The sequence below is a fragment of the Anser cygnoides genome, chromosome Z, assembly GCF_040182565.1.
Source record: "Anser cygnoides isolate HZ-2024a breed goose chromosome Z, Taihu_goose_T2T_genome, whole genome shotgun sequence".
NCBI classification, from domain to species: Eukaryota; Metazoa; Chordata; class Aves; order Anseriformes; family Anatidae; genus Anser; species Anser cygnoides.
The window spans coordinates 7879867-7896514 of record NC_089912.1 but is presented as its reverse complement, the minus strand read 5'-3'; the positions used below and the strand labels follow the sequence as shown (position 1 = coordinate 7896514).

Genomic DNA, 16648 nt, shown 5'->3' with positions numbered 1-16648 from the left:
ATTCATACTTATCTTTTGATACAGAAACAGGAGGAAAATCAAAGCAGACTACAAAAACTCCGAACTCTTCTTCACTTCCAGCTGCAGTCTAACATACTAGGACTTCTATCAGTCATTTGGGATCTTAGTGTAGCTTTTATTTTATTTAGTTTAGTTTTGTTTATTTTGTTTCATTCAGAGAGAAAACGACAGACTTTGAGGTCTTCATCCTGCAAAAGGCAATGGGAAAACTGCCCATTAATCACCTGTCTTTTTGCAAGGGTCTTAGAGTTCCCAGCTGTGAAGCTAAACCTCATGTCCATTTTAAGTATTGATAAGTTATTCTTCCATGCCGTATCTGTCTTCCCATCTTCTAGGAAACTGAGCTAGTCAATTAGATGAGAATTTATAGGAATACAAACTTGGGAATATGTATGAAGTCTTACTAAAAACAAAACAATAGCAAAAAAAGTGACTTCATACTCGTTTAAAGTTTAGTGAAATATAATTGTGCAGAAATTTCAAAATGTAGGGAGGCTTAAATCCAAGGATATTTCAATATGTAAGTGCCTGATCAGAATGCCCAGATCAATTTTTGTTCTTATGTGAAACACTGCAATTAGTTTATAATAACTACTGAAGTGTATTACTGACTGTGATCTCACTCTGGTGTGATGTAAAACTTTTGGTTTTAGTTTATATGTATTTTTATCTGAAATGAAAATAATTCTGTACTGAAATATGATGCTGCTTTTCATACACGAAGTAATAAGACCCATGAGGTAAAGGCAAAACTCGGGTAATTTTTAACTATGTGATTAATCTTTGATCCTATATTTAATAATTTCTATAAATGAGATGGTTAGAGTCAGAGTAATCCATTCTATCTCCATTTGCTCAAGTGTTGCTATAAAAATTCACAAAGATGTACAGAGCAAAATCTAGAGTGGTAAATCAGTTTTTTCATTTGAATGTATGTTGTTTTAGATTTTGCATTTACACTCACTCTGAATTGCCTTTGCAGGTTGTATAGAAAACAGAAAATGGCAAGCATCTATGGTATTTTGTATTATTTGTACACAGATGATCTGAGCATAAATATTTCCTTCTAAACTTCACTTACCCTCTAGTAACAAATTTCTTAGCAAGTGTTAGACTATCACCAGAACAACTTTGGTATCTGCTATCACAGGACAGGGGGGATGCAGGTCTAGCAAGTCTCATGTTCCTGAGGATGGCATAGCGTATCTACTTAATATTCTGTTGCCTTCACAGATACTTCATTTGCCGCTCATCTTAATGCTTCTGTTATATGGTGCTTAAGTAAGGGCAGAACTTGGTGCAGTTTTTTCAATGCATGCAGAAGATAAAACAGAGACTGTAGGCAGCTGTTTTTAACTTACATCTAAACATGGCATTCAAATGTTAATTGGATGAATAAATCTTGTTCATTTTACAGACATGAAAATGTCAGTAGAATAAAACTAGTTATCACAGGATAATGGTCTCTGACACCTAATAGATGCTAAGATGAATCAACTTATTGAAAGTATATCAAAATATCCTATTGCTATTTGTCAAAAACAAATATTCAGAAAAAATTGACACGATTATTTTCAAAGTGGTAATATTTGGCATAATTCTAACATCACCACTGAAATGTGCTGTGACAATGTGGCTCAAGAAAAAAATGTCTTAATGTCTCAAATGTCTCAAAATATGTCTCAAGGAAAAAAAAAAGTCCTCTAAGTTACCAAAGGGCAGTGAACTTTTGACTGCATAATTTTGTTCCTTGCATTTTTTCCATTCTCTCACTATGAATTACATGTATTTACGTGAAATAGCTGTTAATGATACTATTCTGTGGTTGTTAATCTCTCTTGCTCAAGCATTATTTCACAAAGTTAGCTTAACCTTACAACTTGCAACCAGGAAAGTGAGTTGTTCCTCTCAGGTGATGGAGAAGTATAGGATAGTTTTGAGAATTTGGGCTAGTTTTATACACACATCCAGTTAGGATTTGAGCATTACTGTTCTGGAGTTTTGAGGCCAGAAGTGGCTCAGTCACATTCTGCTGTTTTTTCCATCTGTCTGCAGATAATCAGTATTTTCAGATTTACTTTTGCTGTACTCTGTTAAAGATATAGCCTGCTTAAGAGCTTTGACTGTGTGTGCTTCCCCCCCACACAGATGGAAGACCTCTAACTCTGGATGAAATATGGAAAAGTGTTCATGCGTGCTACCAAGCTTGTCTGCTGGAGGGGCCCTGGGACACTATTACACAGCAGGTGAGAAGCCACTGGTCATTTACAAAATTGATGGATGCAATATATGCCCAAATCCTCAATGGCCTTATTTCTCTCCTGGACACAAATAAAATATATAGAAGTCTTACGGAGGTGCTGTTGAGCTAGTTACCAACAACAGTTTCAGACCTGGATTTTGAAGAATACATAGATGTTCACCCCATAAGACTTAGTGTGACAATATCTCTCATTTAAAATCCTTCTCAAAAGCCAGTCCTGAAAACTGATAATTCCTAAGTAATTGTGGATTTTGGTAAATATAAAAGTAGACTGACTGACTTACTTAAGCAAAATATAGTAGTGTAATATTTCACAGATTGTCTGTTAATCAAATTACCAAAAAGACTGTGTAATTTTCAATTTTAAATAGACCTGCAATCCCAAGAATTGAAGGAGAGAAAATTAGTCTCTCAATCAAATAATATGTTGTTACTGACTAATGTACTTAAGAATCAGTGGTTAATGAACACCATGTTTTACAAGAGGAAGCAGATTAGTAAACTCTGTTATCAGTGCCTTGTTTTAGAGATATTCAAATCACTTTTATTTGAAGTGGTCTTAAAGTCACTAGATTATTTCAGCAATTTATGTCCTATTCATAGAATTGTGATGGTGGCTGTCTTGAAAACAGTCTCATTTGTGCACAGGAAGAGTGAGATGTGGCTCAGAGCTGAGTTGTGCACTCTGGGTTCTCCCCTCAGCTTCAGGCCTCCAGTGCAAGTTTGGACAAAGAGTGGAAACTCTCCAGGTGTGAGGTTTTTATCATCAGAGGAAGATACCAATGTCTCTTTTCTTTCCCTGCTTCCATCACTGGCTACTTGATCTTAGCTGCTTCCAGGTACACAGGTCTCTTACAAGAGCAGCTGGTGCAACAGGAATATAACCTCAACTGAGGTCTACAGGTGTTTCTATAATTCAACTAATACAACTTAATTACAGGATGCCTATTTGTAAATGGCACTCAATCATGGGAACACAAGCAATGTTGATGTTTTTGCAGCCACAGACTATTATTTGTATTATAATAGCTCCCTGAGAACCTAACAGGCATTGGTTTTCAGATGTTTGTTGTGCATTCCTGAATTCTAATTGTGAGTTTGCAGATTCTCTCATAATAGATGCTTTTAAATAAAGTATTAATTATCTGGGTTGTCTACTACAGAATGAAGATGAGAAAATTAGATTTAATAAAATATTAGCTGATAACTCCATTTCTGCACAAGAAAGTTTTGTAGTTCAGATTGTAAAGTTTTGTGATTCATAGCTCAAGTTTAAGATTCAGAGCTAAATCATGACCGTTTCTGCATAGAAAGGCAGAGGATTCAATTAACTTTGCTTTCAATCCATTTGAAAATCCATTGCTGGTAGATAGAGACCAGTAACTCTTAACTACATTCACATGCTAGGAATCCTTTGGGGCTGACACCTCAGGTATTTCCCAGATGAGCTGTTTTGGCTTGTGGATAGCTTACAGTCCCACCTGCAAAAACGTACAGGAGAGTCTGTTATCTGCACTCCAGAGGTGTTATGCCTTCTCTACACTTCTACACATTATTCTGTGGCCTGAAGCCACATTCACGCTCCTCTATAGAAAGTACTGTCTCTTTCTATTTGTCTGCAAACCACTGCAAAAACCCACAGCACAGTGTAGGTAATAAATCATAACGCAGTACTACTGATAATAAAGCGTAAAGAATATGTTTGAAATACGTAAAATCAAAGTGATTGAAGCCAAAAGGAAAAGCAGGTCACTCCCACCTGGAGATTACTTTTGCCTCTTAAGGAACAGTAAAGTAAAACTGGCCTGCATCTTTTAACTAGGGAAGTGTGTGAGATACATGCACGCAGGGGCTTGCAGGAACAGGTTTTGTGTTGGTAAAATGTGTGGTGTGCTGAGCCTCTTGTCTCTGCGGCACCTTTCCAGAAGTGGTTCAGCCAATGAGTCCAGTGACAGAAACTAAGATATAAAGAAAAACATTTTGGAGAAATTAGCAGAGTTATAGCAGCAAAACACTACTGGACATGGCATTGAGGTGATATTCCATTAAATAAGTCATTGCAGACTAAGTTAAACTGCTTTTCCCAGAATAATGCAGATTGTGGCTCAGGCTGATAGCATAATATTGGAACTGCTGGCAGGTAGAAGCTAGGGAAGGTAAGATCCTCCAGCAGTTCCATGAATGATTTGGAATTACTTTACCTTTTTTTTTTTCTTTTCTTTTTTTCCTATGCCTTTTGTATGTATATCATTTCCCTGAAGACCACCTACCTGTGGCTTAAGGCTATTGAATTCTGCTGACTTGAATGAGGTTAGCCTGCTTCCCATCAGTACTGAATGGGTCCAAAGGCCCCAGCTGCATTCCTGGATTGAAAATGTACTTTCCCACATGGCTGTGAGAGAGAGCCCCTGGGAAAGCAGCTTTAAGAGGTCTACAGTTTTAATTTTGGATGAAAGCACAAAGGCACTGGGCAGTGAGGATGCACTGGCTTATGGTCATCCAGTCAGGTGATAAGAAGACAAAGGGAGTGCATGGTTTTGTGTGTACATTTCTGGCTGAGTCAGAGGGGAGGCAAAACACCAGCACAATTAACAGTGCCAACAGCATTGTATTTTAAGTGCCAAGAACTGCTGGTATAACAAACATTTCCCCTTGTAAATTGAGAGATACATATGCCAGATCAAACAGAAAACAGCAGTAAAGATCAGAGCATTCTCAAAGGAATTACGAAAGATAATAAAAACTTACAGTAAGCAATAGCCTGCAAGGCTCAGATCAAAACGGGAGTTAGGTCTGCAAGAAAAAGTGTTTTTTGCCCTCAAGTGGGTTAGGGTTCTGAACTGAAATACCAAGTTTTTTTTTTTTTTTTTTTTCTCTTCTCCTGCATTTCTGCTAACCAGTTTTGCTATGTGGGTTAGGCTTTGCCTGCAGGGACACAGATCATGTAATGCAAGTCACTGGGCAAACTCACCAAAACAGGCTTGAACTCTCAGTACACGTGAACAGCAGAGAGATTCAGGATTTTGCTCCAAAACAGAGCAAAACTTCTACAAGCAATTCACCACTGGGGAAAAAAAAATGAGCAAACAACTATCAAAGGATAATGTTATTTACCTTTTAACAAAGGCTGATTTTGGACTTCAATTCAAGAGTTGGCAGATTAGGAAAAAAATTCCTACTGCCATTTTTTAATCACAGATCCAGGATGTTCAACCAAGCATTTGGGACTTACATTCTATGTGTTTTATGAAATGTGTATAGCATGCCAGTGTACAGTTGTAATACAACTATATTTTGTCTTATACTCTATATGGCAAAATATAGCAGAGATCAGGAACTGAAACATTGCATGAGCTCTAAATAGTTTAGCTATTTGGCAATTATATCACCCATATAATTGAAAACAAATTTTAGATAAAACTTTGAACTTTTTTTGTTACCTTTTATTATTATTTGAAAGGCATGTTCATTTTCAGAGAAAGTGTCTTCAGATATTTTTACTGACTAGATTATTTTTACTGCAGTAAGCAGAAGCCAACTAGTTACCTTCTCATAAATAAATTAGTATGATAAGGTTGCATAGTATTTTATAATGATAATTGATAAATGGTGATGATTTAATTGCACTTCCTCTAGTAATAATCTTAAAATGCTCAAATGAAGTTCCTGTGATTGGCTTTCTTGTGAGTTAAATCTCCCTGGAGTCTTCAGTCATCCCTTTTCTACATCCGGAGATAACTTGCTTTAGCTGTTTTAAATAATACAAATCAATTATAACACACAGCTGTTTAACAAAACTTCTAAATGTTGCTACAGGTCTCTGTGGGTATTTCCTGATGGCTTATAATGACATCAATTTAGCACACCTGGTAAGATCTGTGTTAGCTGGAAGTAGCTTAATTCTGCAATGACAGGAAAATTAAGGAGTATTTATGGATTACTGTTGCATTTCAGAACTGTTGCCAACTGTGATTTTAGCTTCTTTTTGAAGAGTCAGAAATGGAGTTGCAGACATGGCATGTCTGTGTCCTGAATATCTTTCTTGTAATTTGGTAGATGCTTTTGAGGATATCCTTTATTAGCTATTACTCTCTACGTATTCTGAAAGAATGTTGCTTTGCATTTTTGAATTAGTGTATGTTAGAAATGTGTACTCTTTCGAAGAAGCTCCTTTGTGAGTGCCTGTTGTAACTTTCCTGAAATGCAAACAAATAGAGCTTTCCTCAGTTGTCCCTCAGCTGGTTTGTCCCATTCAGCATGAATTAGGATGGAATCCCAGCCCCACATCTGCCTTGTCACTGTCCTAGGGGACCTTCTGGGCACCTCACACTGCCAGCCCTGTTTTTTTCCTGACTTTTTAAACGTACTTCCTAAGCTAGTTATGTATTGGCCTTAAGAATAAATAAGAAATGTAGGTGTTCGCAAAGGAAGACAGAAATGTCATGAATCATAGAATCATTCATGTTGGAGAAGACCTCTAAGATCATCTAGTCTAACCTTTAACCTAATATGGACAAATCCACCATTGAACCATGCTACCAAGTTCTACATCTACGTGTTTCTTGCAGACCTCCAGGGACTCAACCACTTCCCTGGGCAGCCTATTCCAATGCCACTCAACCCTTTCAGTAAAGAAATTTATATTAATACCCAATCTAAACCTCCCCTGATGCAACTTGAGGCTGTTTCCCCTTGTCTTATCACTTGGTGCTTGGGAGAAGAGGTTGATCCCCATCTTGCTACGAGCTCCTTTCAGGTAGCTGTAGAGAGCAATAAGGTCTCCCCTGAGCCTCCTCTTCTCCAGACTAAACACCCCCAGCTCCCTCAGCCGTTCCTCACAGGACTTGTGTTCCAGGCCCTTCACCAGCTTCGTAGCCCTTCTCTGGACACGCTCGAGCACCTCCATGTCCTTCTTGTAGCGAGGGATCCAAAGCTGAACACAGCACTCGAGGTGTGGCCTCACCAGAGCCAAGTACAGAGGGACAATCATTTCCCAAGTCCTGCAAATAGGATGAATGTAAAAATAACACTGGAGAGATTTCAATTAATAACAGGAAAAAAACCCTGAAGTATTCTCCAAAATCTCCAAGCAAATGTATCCAGCTAAAAGAAATTTACGGTAAGTGGGAATAAAAGTCTATACAAAGGAATGATGAAGTAAATCATTGTGATAATGGATGGCAGCAAGAGAGACACGTTTCTCTCACATATGCTCTGATATTTAGCAGAGAAGTACAGTACAGTTTTAGGTAGATACATAGTGGTATTGTGTAAAAAAGCTCCAACATAATGGTCCTTCTTCGTGTAAATGAACAGCAGATTCACTGCATTAAAATCCAGGTATGATATACCAGAGGCATAGTAAATCAGCAGAAGCCCAAATGTGCCATGGTGAAATGCTAAATGATGAGACAGTTTGAAAAGAAAGACCACAAGAACAGGAGAAAGGATCCAAAACAAACAGTGGAGAACAGAGAATAGAACTGAAACAAAGGCAGAGAAATCTTATTCTTAAAGTGAGCATATTTTACGACAGGGTAGTGCATTATTTAACAACCAGGAATTTAAAACTAAATTTCAGTTTTTCAGTTTATCTGTAAAGGCTATGTTTTAACTTTTGTCATTTGGGAAATCTTCTCCAGCATGAATGGGAAATGTGCAGCAGTTAAATGTAAGTCTGTATTTATAGCTAGAACTTCTGTCTTGAAAGTACATCGTATTTGGTCCTTCTTGTAGAAGTTGGCAACACAGAGTATTAAGTTAAGTACCTGTGAATAGCAGATTTTGTCCTCTAATTTTTACGTACCCGCTTCTCAAAATTATGGCCTGATGATGCATATAGTTACCTATTAAAAGTTAAACTAAGAAGACGCATTTATTTTCCAGGCACCTTCCAAAAGTTATTACAAAATAGTAGAATATTTATTGGTTTGGACAATGGGTGAGGGCACTAGCCATTTTCATCCTGTCTTTGTCCTGGGGGTGTTTATAAAAATGTGCACAGAACAACTTCAGCAGGGAAAAGTGAAATGTTCCCACCTCCAAAATGCAGCTCAGTGGTACAGTGGTGTGGCTAACTTCCTATGAGGTTAAGAGCTTTACTCTAAATCAAGAAGAAAAGAAAGCTGAATCTAGGTCTTGTGTCTCAGATGAGTTCTTTACTTGCCTGTAGAGTAAAGTGGGGTATAATGATCGTCTCTTCTTTCTTTTTGGTATGTTTTGTACAACGTCAGGTTTGGTAGGCATGCTGTGTGAATGGCTATGGGATTCAGTTTGGGCTGTAGGCCAGACATTTATCTTCTCCAGATATAGTTGTTTATGCCCATAGCAAGTAGCAGAAAAATGTTTTCTTCTTCTGTGAGGAGGGACTTAGCACTCTGAGAAACAGGTCTTCCAAAGGCTAGGAAGCGAGGTGAGAATTTTAGAGAATTTTGGGTATAAATCCCTGAACATATGTGTCCAAGTCCATTTTTGCTTCTTCTCAATTGTGCCAGTCCATGTCTCAGTTACTTTTTTCTTTTTTAAAGCAAACTAACAAGATCATTTTAAAAGCTGGAGAATAAATCTGATCACAGTCATGAAACAAGCATCACCAAAAATTTTGTTTTTTATGAGTGTCATGTTGTCATAAACCCTGACCTTGCCCTGACAAAACAAAGTCATAAACACAATCAAGTATATCTGCTAAGGCTTAATCAATGCTTAGCGATGATGGAATGTAAAATCAAACATCCAAGGATAGAAATCGAATTGCATTATTACAGGAGGCTCAGCAGTTGAAAAACTGCCCAATAAAACAAGAATGAAGGCTTGGTGACTTGAAAGTTCTGTAGAAACAGTCTAAAAAACTAATCTGTGAGTCAGGAGTCTGAAGGATCATGGAAGTTAACAGAGCACATGCTGCCTTGCTCATTCCCTGCCCCTTACCCGGTTTTACCAAAACCTCTTCAGACCCAGGTGCCTCTATTATCAAAATGTGAATTAGGGCTCTGCCTGCAGGGCACTCCTCCTAACCATGGGAGCGGACAAGGTTCATGTATGGTATGTCTGTTCTGTTTTTGCTGACAATAGGTTGGTGTTTTGGTTCTTTTAGTGCTTTGCTGTCACCCCAGGGGAAAAAAAAAAAAAAAAAAAAAGACATTCAGAGCATTCTGAAAAAGACATCAGACATTCTGATACTGACTCTCAATGCAGTAGTTTGTGAGGACAGTTGCAAGTCTTAAATTTCAGGGCTGTATGAAATTCCTAAATATGGTAGATCATTGTTGTCTATGTGGTAGTCTGTTAAAAGATCCTCCACACTGTTTCAAGTCTTAGGTTAAAGGCTCACCTTGTGTAATCCTTAAAATAGAAAGGTGTGGGCTGTTGACACCAATGCTAATTGAATGAGGCTGAAGATGATTGTGCTGTTTTCCTTCTGCACTGTTCATGCATCTTCAGGTTCAGTCTATTCAGCCCTTTTATGAATCCTCATCTACAATGAAGAAAGCTATTTGCATTTACTAATAACACTTATACTACAAAAGGGAATATTAGCAACCGTGTCCCACAGATTTTAAATTTCAGAACAGCAAGTGATAGGGAATTCTCCTATGTCTGATTTGCTACTATTGTTTATTTCTCAATTTCATCTAAATCAGGTGTTTTTCTCCTGTCATTTGGTACTTAGCAGGTAGTTGTAATATCATCTCTGTTATATGTCCATTCTGTCACATAAAAAGTAGTCATCCAAATGAAAACTTCCCAAGAACAGCACAGAACTGCAGTATTTTTCCAGAGTCTGCGCTTTTTCAATATGTAGTTAAGAATCTGAAAGACATATTCTTTATAGAACTTCAATAATCCTGTCCATTACATCACTTAATTTATAGCAATGTTAACAGAAAAATCAATAAACATTATTTCTAAAATGTCAAGGATGTTAATGGTGTGATTTAAAAAAGGAAAAAGGTTCAAAACTCTGAACAGAACACTTTGATATAGTGTTGTAGAGGCACATCTTGCTGAAACTGTGGTAAGGAGGATTTAAATCATTATGGCTCAGTCATCTTGAAAAATGTGTGTAGGTAGCTATTCTTAGACATACAAATCTTTCTTGCCATATTGTGGGATTTTGCTAAGTGGGGGAGGCTGTATACAGTATATCTTAACAGAAGGTTGCTAAGATCTCTCTTAAATCATTTTGGCTCATATCAACAGTTGCTATGGATCCTCTGCTAATATTTTTGGAAAATTATTAGTACAACTTCCTGAGGAAAGGGAATCTTACCAGCATGGATTGGAAGGCTGTTTCAGAGGGAAAAATATAAGAACGGAAAAGCTGGGTGAATATTTATTTCAATCTAAAATTTTCTGTGATAGATTGGACTTCTGTGGTTGAAAACAAACAACAGTAGTGTACAAGCTAGCAAGAAGGTTAATTTAAAAACTAAGCATTAATTAACAATGTATAGCTGCCCTACAGCTGAGTCATGTTTCTCCCAGTAAGACTTTATGGGCATAAACCTAGTCTGACTAATTTCATAGGAGGAAAAGACCAAACAGTGAGCTAGTACTGAAGGATATAGAATAAGCGAAGAGGCTTAATGGGTAATGTTCATATGGAGATAAAAAGTGGTAGGAGGGTCCTTGATGATTTCTGGGGCACAATTCAGGATAGACTTTTAAGTCTTAATGTTATTGCTCCTTGAATTGATCAGTTATTCTGAAATGAAGGTTTAATAATATTTCTACACTGATACATAATTAATTGAATGAATTACAGTGTAATAGTATTGATTCCCTTGATTCTTCTCTGCTTCTGTAGAAAAAATGTGACAGTGCTACACATTGCATTTGCCTTTACAGACAATTTCTCTAGCAAGAGAGATTCCACAGCCTCCCAAGTAGAGATTTTTTGGAAGAAGATGAAATAGCATATTCCTTCCCTGGTCTGGCATTGCTCATTGTAGGCAGAGATGGGTTGCTCTTCTGTCTTCGCCTGCAGTGACCTCCAGCAGACCTGTATGGACCCAGCAATTCATTACTGGTATGAGGCTGGTTACTGAATATTCCCCCTTATTGAATGTTCCTATGAAGAAAAAATTAAAATACACAGTAATATTGATTGCACAGTGTGAGGGAAATGGATATCATATATGTCACAAATTCAACTCCACGTGAAAGATAACCATCATGGTCACAAAACTGTTGTAAACTTTATAGCAATTCCTGTTTGTTTTTTTTTTTTTTTTTTTCTGCAGCAAGGGCTCTTGGTCAAGCCCTTCTGCAGATTTTATTTATTTATTTAAGAAAAGCTTTTAAAGTGCCATTTAAATGGAAGTTCGGTATCGAGGTTAACAGATTAGCAGTTCAAAAGCATTTAGACAAATTCATGAGACCACTTGTCCATAGATGGATTCAAAAAGACCACGCATGAATGTGTCCTCCATCATCTATAATACAACAAACATGCTGGAGCAGTACAAGGGGAGCGAACCACAGAAAAAGGCCAGGCTCTTGCTCTACCACAACAGCCTTTCCACCTGCCACTGTTGCAGACAAGACCCATTGCTGGATGGACTTTTGTTCCCATCCAGTAGGACACTTCTTACATTCTTTAGACAAAAAGGAAGATGAACTCATCAAAGGAGATGAGTTTACTTCATATGGTCAGACCAGTATATGAAACTGTGTATAGACTCTGAGACTCACAAAACCACGTGACAGCTCTTAAAGTTGAAAGCCAGACAGAGGCGCGTTTTGCCTTCTCATTTTGTATATTGTATTTCTGGCTGCATAGAAGCCTAATTCAAGAGTAAGGAGAGACACTGCTCGAAAAGCCCTGGCAGAATGGGAGTTATGGCTCCTACAGCAGTGGTATGTTCAAGCTTCTGTAAACTTTTGGGCTCTCAGAAGAGAGCTCAGTGTTTCACTCATTTGTTGTCACAGACACTGACGTGTTCCAAGTCCTTTTTAAACTCTGAATACCATTGTTACTAAAGCACTTAGCTGCAGCTCTGAGAAGGCCTTGCAGGAGACTGTTTCAGTTCCTTTTGGCATTTTCTGTAGTCCACCTTTCTTATGCCAGCATTCACTTTTTTGGTGATTGCTAATCCCAGTTCAAACTTTTTACTCTACCATACTGTGTATGGAGATTCTTGGGCAACTTGTGTCAGATCAGGCTTTTACACAGCACAATGTTTGTAGCCTTATATTGAGTCTATCATCAGGAAAATTACCATGAATATTGACCGTCTTAAAGCGTCTGTGCAAGAATAAGAATTTGCAGTTTCAGTAGTTATTCAGAGTATTGGTCCAACAAATGGTATTTCAAGTAATATGCACTATGGGGTGCTTTAACCGGATGTTAAGATCACAGTCATCTAGCATTATAAGGAGAGATGAGGAACAAAGAAAGTCTTCTCTTGGCCTGAACTCAGAATGAGGGCTGAGTCACACTTTTACGGACACTTCATTGCCTTCTTATATTTGATATAGTCAAATTAGTGTTCTACTGCTCTGCTGCAGAAGAAATTTGCTTTCCATTCATTACCCTGTGGTAATTGTCTGTCTTCTGACAACATTATAGCTATTAGTCATACTTCCTTCTTGATAAACTGTATAGAGGAGGTAGGAATATATGCCATCTCATTTGCTAGTTACAGTATTTCAAACTCAAAAGTCCAATGAAAATCTCTCTTCGCAATATCTTATTGTAGAGAAATTCCTGGGATTATAAAGTGAACCCTTTGGGGGCACATTTATCAAATGCCATTATGGATTTTTTTTTCTTTATTTTTTTTTTTTTCTGAACTCTACATTTTTTAATCAGGGTTGGAAATCTGTCCCAAAATCTTTCCATAGTTATACAGCTTGTTGGATCTTTCAGTTTTGCACCTTAGATGAATCTCTTAACTTAAGAACAGATTTCAAATAGTAATTAATTAAGACTATATGCTACATAACTAAAACGGTGACAACTGAATTAATCTTATTTTGGCAAGCATGGAAGAAGAATCATCTGTTTATTTTCTTGGAAAAATGGCTGAGATGCCATTTCTTGACAATATAATTATGGACCTGCCAATTTTTAACTATAGAATTTTCTTAAAGAATCCTAAATGCAAGTTACATGCTTTTGAGAAGTTTAGGCTTTAAAAACATAGCTTTGTCTGAGCGTCACCTAGTGCTTTATTCCACTTTTTCTTAAATTTAGTAACTCAAACCTGGTTTTATATATAAATATGAGCAGTGTTGTCTATTCTTGTTTAACGTTATGCTTGTCCTGCATGACTTCTTAGGTATGCCTTTAAAAGATATTCTGTTAGATGTTAAATTATTAAAAAAATATATATATATGTAAATTGCAAAAGAGGATTATCACCCTCTCAAAACTGTAAATATTCTGGAATAAGGCAGATGAACCAATTTCAGGGATGAAATATGAAATAGGTCTTGGTTATCTAGTTATTTATGTTATTTTTTATTCTGTAGTATTAAGGTGTTACAATAGTAAGCTCTGCACAAGAAGTGCATATGCATGTCAGATCTTATAACATTCTTTTCTATTGTTATCACTGTCCTAGTTACAGAAACCACTGTATGGAAAATGTATTTATCTTTTGAATAAACCTGAAATAGGAGGGCCCAACGATGTAAAATAAATGAAAGCGAAACTTCTGTTTAAACACGTTTCTGTTTGTTGCCCTTGAAAACACTTTATTTCTGGGTAAATGGCTTTGTGTAAGACTTTCTAACCTGCACTGTGTGTTATACAAGAAAAGCAAAGCTGTCCCCAAAGATTTTGGATTGAGGTACTGTTCCTGTTTTGGATGCACATCCTATTTCTGGTAGCTTTAAAAATGGAAGAGCAAGATTGATGTTTTTGTGACATTTGACTACAGACACGTTCAGGTGTCACATTCAGCAGAAGCTGAAGATGTCAACTTAAGTAGCAGTAAGTTAGCAATGTAGAGGTGATGTTTGCGTGGAACGTGGTGGTTAGAGCTCTGTCCAAATTAAAAGACAATTTCATTGCAAATTGTAGACAAAAGGCTGCATTCAGGCTGTGGTCAGCCAGCTTTCATGTTATTAGCAGGGTTTTAAGATGTCCTGTACGGAAAAAGCAGTGACAGTTTGTGCTCTGAAGAATTTGTTTCTTCAGAAACAGCATTTCCACCGTCTTGGCCATGATGGATTTGAAACAGCAGGTACAAAGTGGTAAATGTTGTTCATTTTACAGAAATTCTGGCTGCATCAAGTATTCTCATATATTTGCGTTGTGGAATCTGCCAAAGCAACTCCATTTTCCTCAGAAAACTCCAGCAGTTTGATTAATTGGTTTTTCAACTTGGACTTCATACTTGATGCAAGAAGAAAGCTTATTTGACTGTGTGGGGTTCACAGTTGTGAAAGTATTAATGAAAACTTGTCGCTGAAGTTAGTATGTCTTTGGAAATACACAGTGAACACATACATTAAATCGTAAGGGCAACTGTAACTGTCCCTCTCCAAAGAAGAACTTGAGCAGGAATTAAAATCCATCTATAGCCTTTTCCTCCAAAAAGTGGTTCAGTAATGACAGAAATTCGCTTTTTTCATCTGATTTTCACTTTTTTGTCTCATCAGGGTCCCTTCAGGTTTTCCCTAGCTCAGTACCATTGCAGATTTATTTTGGTTATCTAAGAAAATGCACGAGAGCATAGGTGCACTTTTATAGTCATTCTCTAGCACCTGCTACAGACAGAAGTAGGCTGTTTTATCTTCAGCACGCTTAGCAATAGGAGTCCTTCTCTATGTTTTACTGCAAAGTTATAGAAACTTCCCTCAGTTACATCAGTAGGATGACTTGACTTCTGTTTGTAAATTGAAATCAAGGTGACTAAATATGTCACCTGTCCCAGGTAATAAACTCTATCCTGTGCCCACTAAGATGGAAGGAGCTTTTAAAATGCTTTTTGGATTTGACAGCTTTTACAGCAAGCACATTCCTTTCACCAGCCATTTTGCCCCATCTGAAGCTTTTTTTGATTGTCACTTCCCTGTAACCAATACCAGTCCTATTTCTTAAACATTGTTTTTATGAAGTGGCTGCGTTAATAGAAATGTTGTGACCCACATCAGTAGAAAGGAGAAGCACTACACAGTTAGTATTCTAACAGTTTTATTACTATGATCTGTGCCTTCCAATGGGATGATAGAAATTCGTGGTGTAATTGAAATTCCTTAATGCTGCTTCTGCAACACAGCGGTGCCATAATAATGGAGTTTCTGTTGCAGTAATTCCATTATTAGGGGAAAATCTGTAAGAAGAAGGAAACAGAGAGAGATGTTTGGAACACATTTCTTGTAACAGCTGGTGCTGTCCTGTTGCCTTTGCAAGTACCATTACTGGTCCTTGTAATCACAACATGCATATGCTCATCTGACTTTACTGCTCAGGCTTAATGTCCCCCTAGCCCTCATTCATAAAAATGTTACTTGCTTTTTACACCCAAACTGGAGCATGTGTGTAATTGAAGCATAAAGTCTTCCTTTGACCTCAAGTTCAACGTGCTTCGGGTTCCACATGTGCAGTTATTGTTGTGGTCGTGGGACATAGAGTCAATCTGAAAAGAAAAAATTTTATTACTGTCTTTCTGAATAAGAAGAGTTTGATTTTATTGACAAGTAAGTTACTACTGGTGTATATAAAAAATAAGGAATGAAAAAGGAGGTTGTGAATTCAAGGACATAAAATACTTGTAGCATCATAACCCTGTGTGAAAGATTTTTACTTAACAGTAGGCATTTATTTCAGTAAGTGGGGTTGAAAGTTGGTGAAAAGGGAAGGGCCTGCAACTTCTTTATTCCTTGCATCACTGTTTCCATTTCCCTGAATGGAAGAGATTATGGAGGTCATAATTTATTAATCCTACCTTCTTTTTCTGACCTGATGACTGTGATTGCAAACACTGCTGGGAAAATACCTGGAGGTGGTAGGTGCTGGATGTGGTGTTTGGTAGCAGTATCCTGCATGAAAGTTTTCATGCTCCTCCGTGATTATGTGTGTAAAACAACATCATGCAGACTGGATCGGGGCAGAGTTAGTTTTAGGTACAAATCCCTTGCACTGTCGTAAATGGAGAGGTAATAAATGTTATGATGTATGCTCTAAGGCAGGTTAATGTAGCACTGGAGAAAATAGAAGCCATTACTACTGGACGAGCTCCAGTTATGACAGAGAAGATAAATGGTGCTGTTACAAGAGATGTACTGACAACAAAATATCTGCTGGCTGGCAAAGAGAAGAGCGGAGCACAGCACAGCTACCTACAGGCAATTACCCGTTACCTGAAGTAATGTTTATTTTTAATTCAAATCTGACTTGGATAGTATTTCCTA

At 37.4% G+C, this 16648-nt stretch overlaps 1 protein-coding gene across 2 annotated transcripts in view; it reads left to right on the top strand.

The window, feature by feature from the left end:
- Positions 1–16648, top strand: part of ATG10 (autophagy related 10) — an 83533-nt gene that overhangs the window by 58700 nt on the left and 8185 nt on the right. For both annotated transcript variants that reach the window (XM_048045691.2, XM_013191797.3), the window contains exon 5: positions 2170–2267. In XM_048045691.2, the coding sequence (XP_047901648.2) occupies positions 2170–2267 (98 nt within the window). The remainder of the gene's footprint in view (positions 1–2169; positions 2268–16648) is intronic.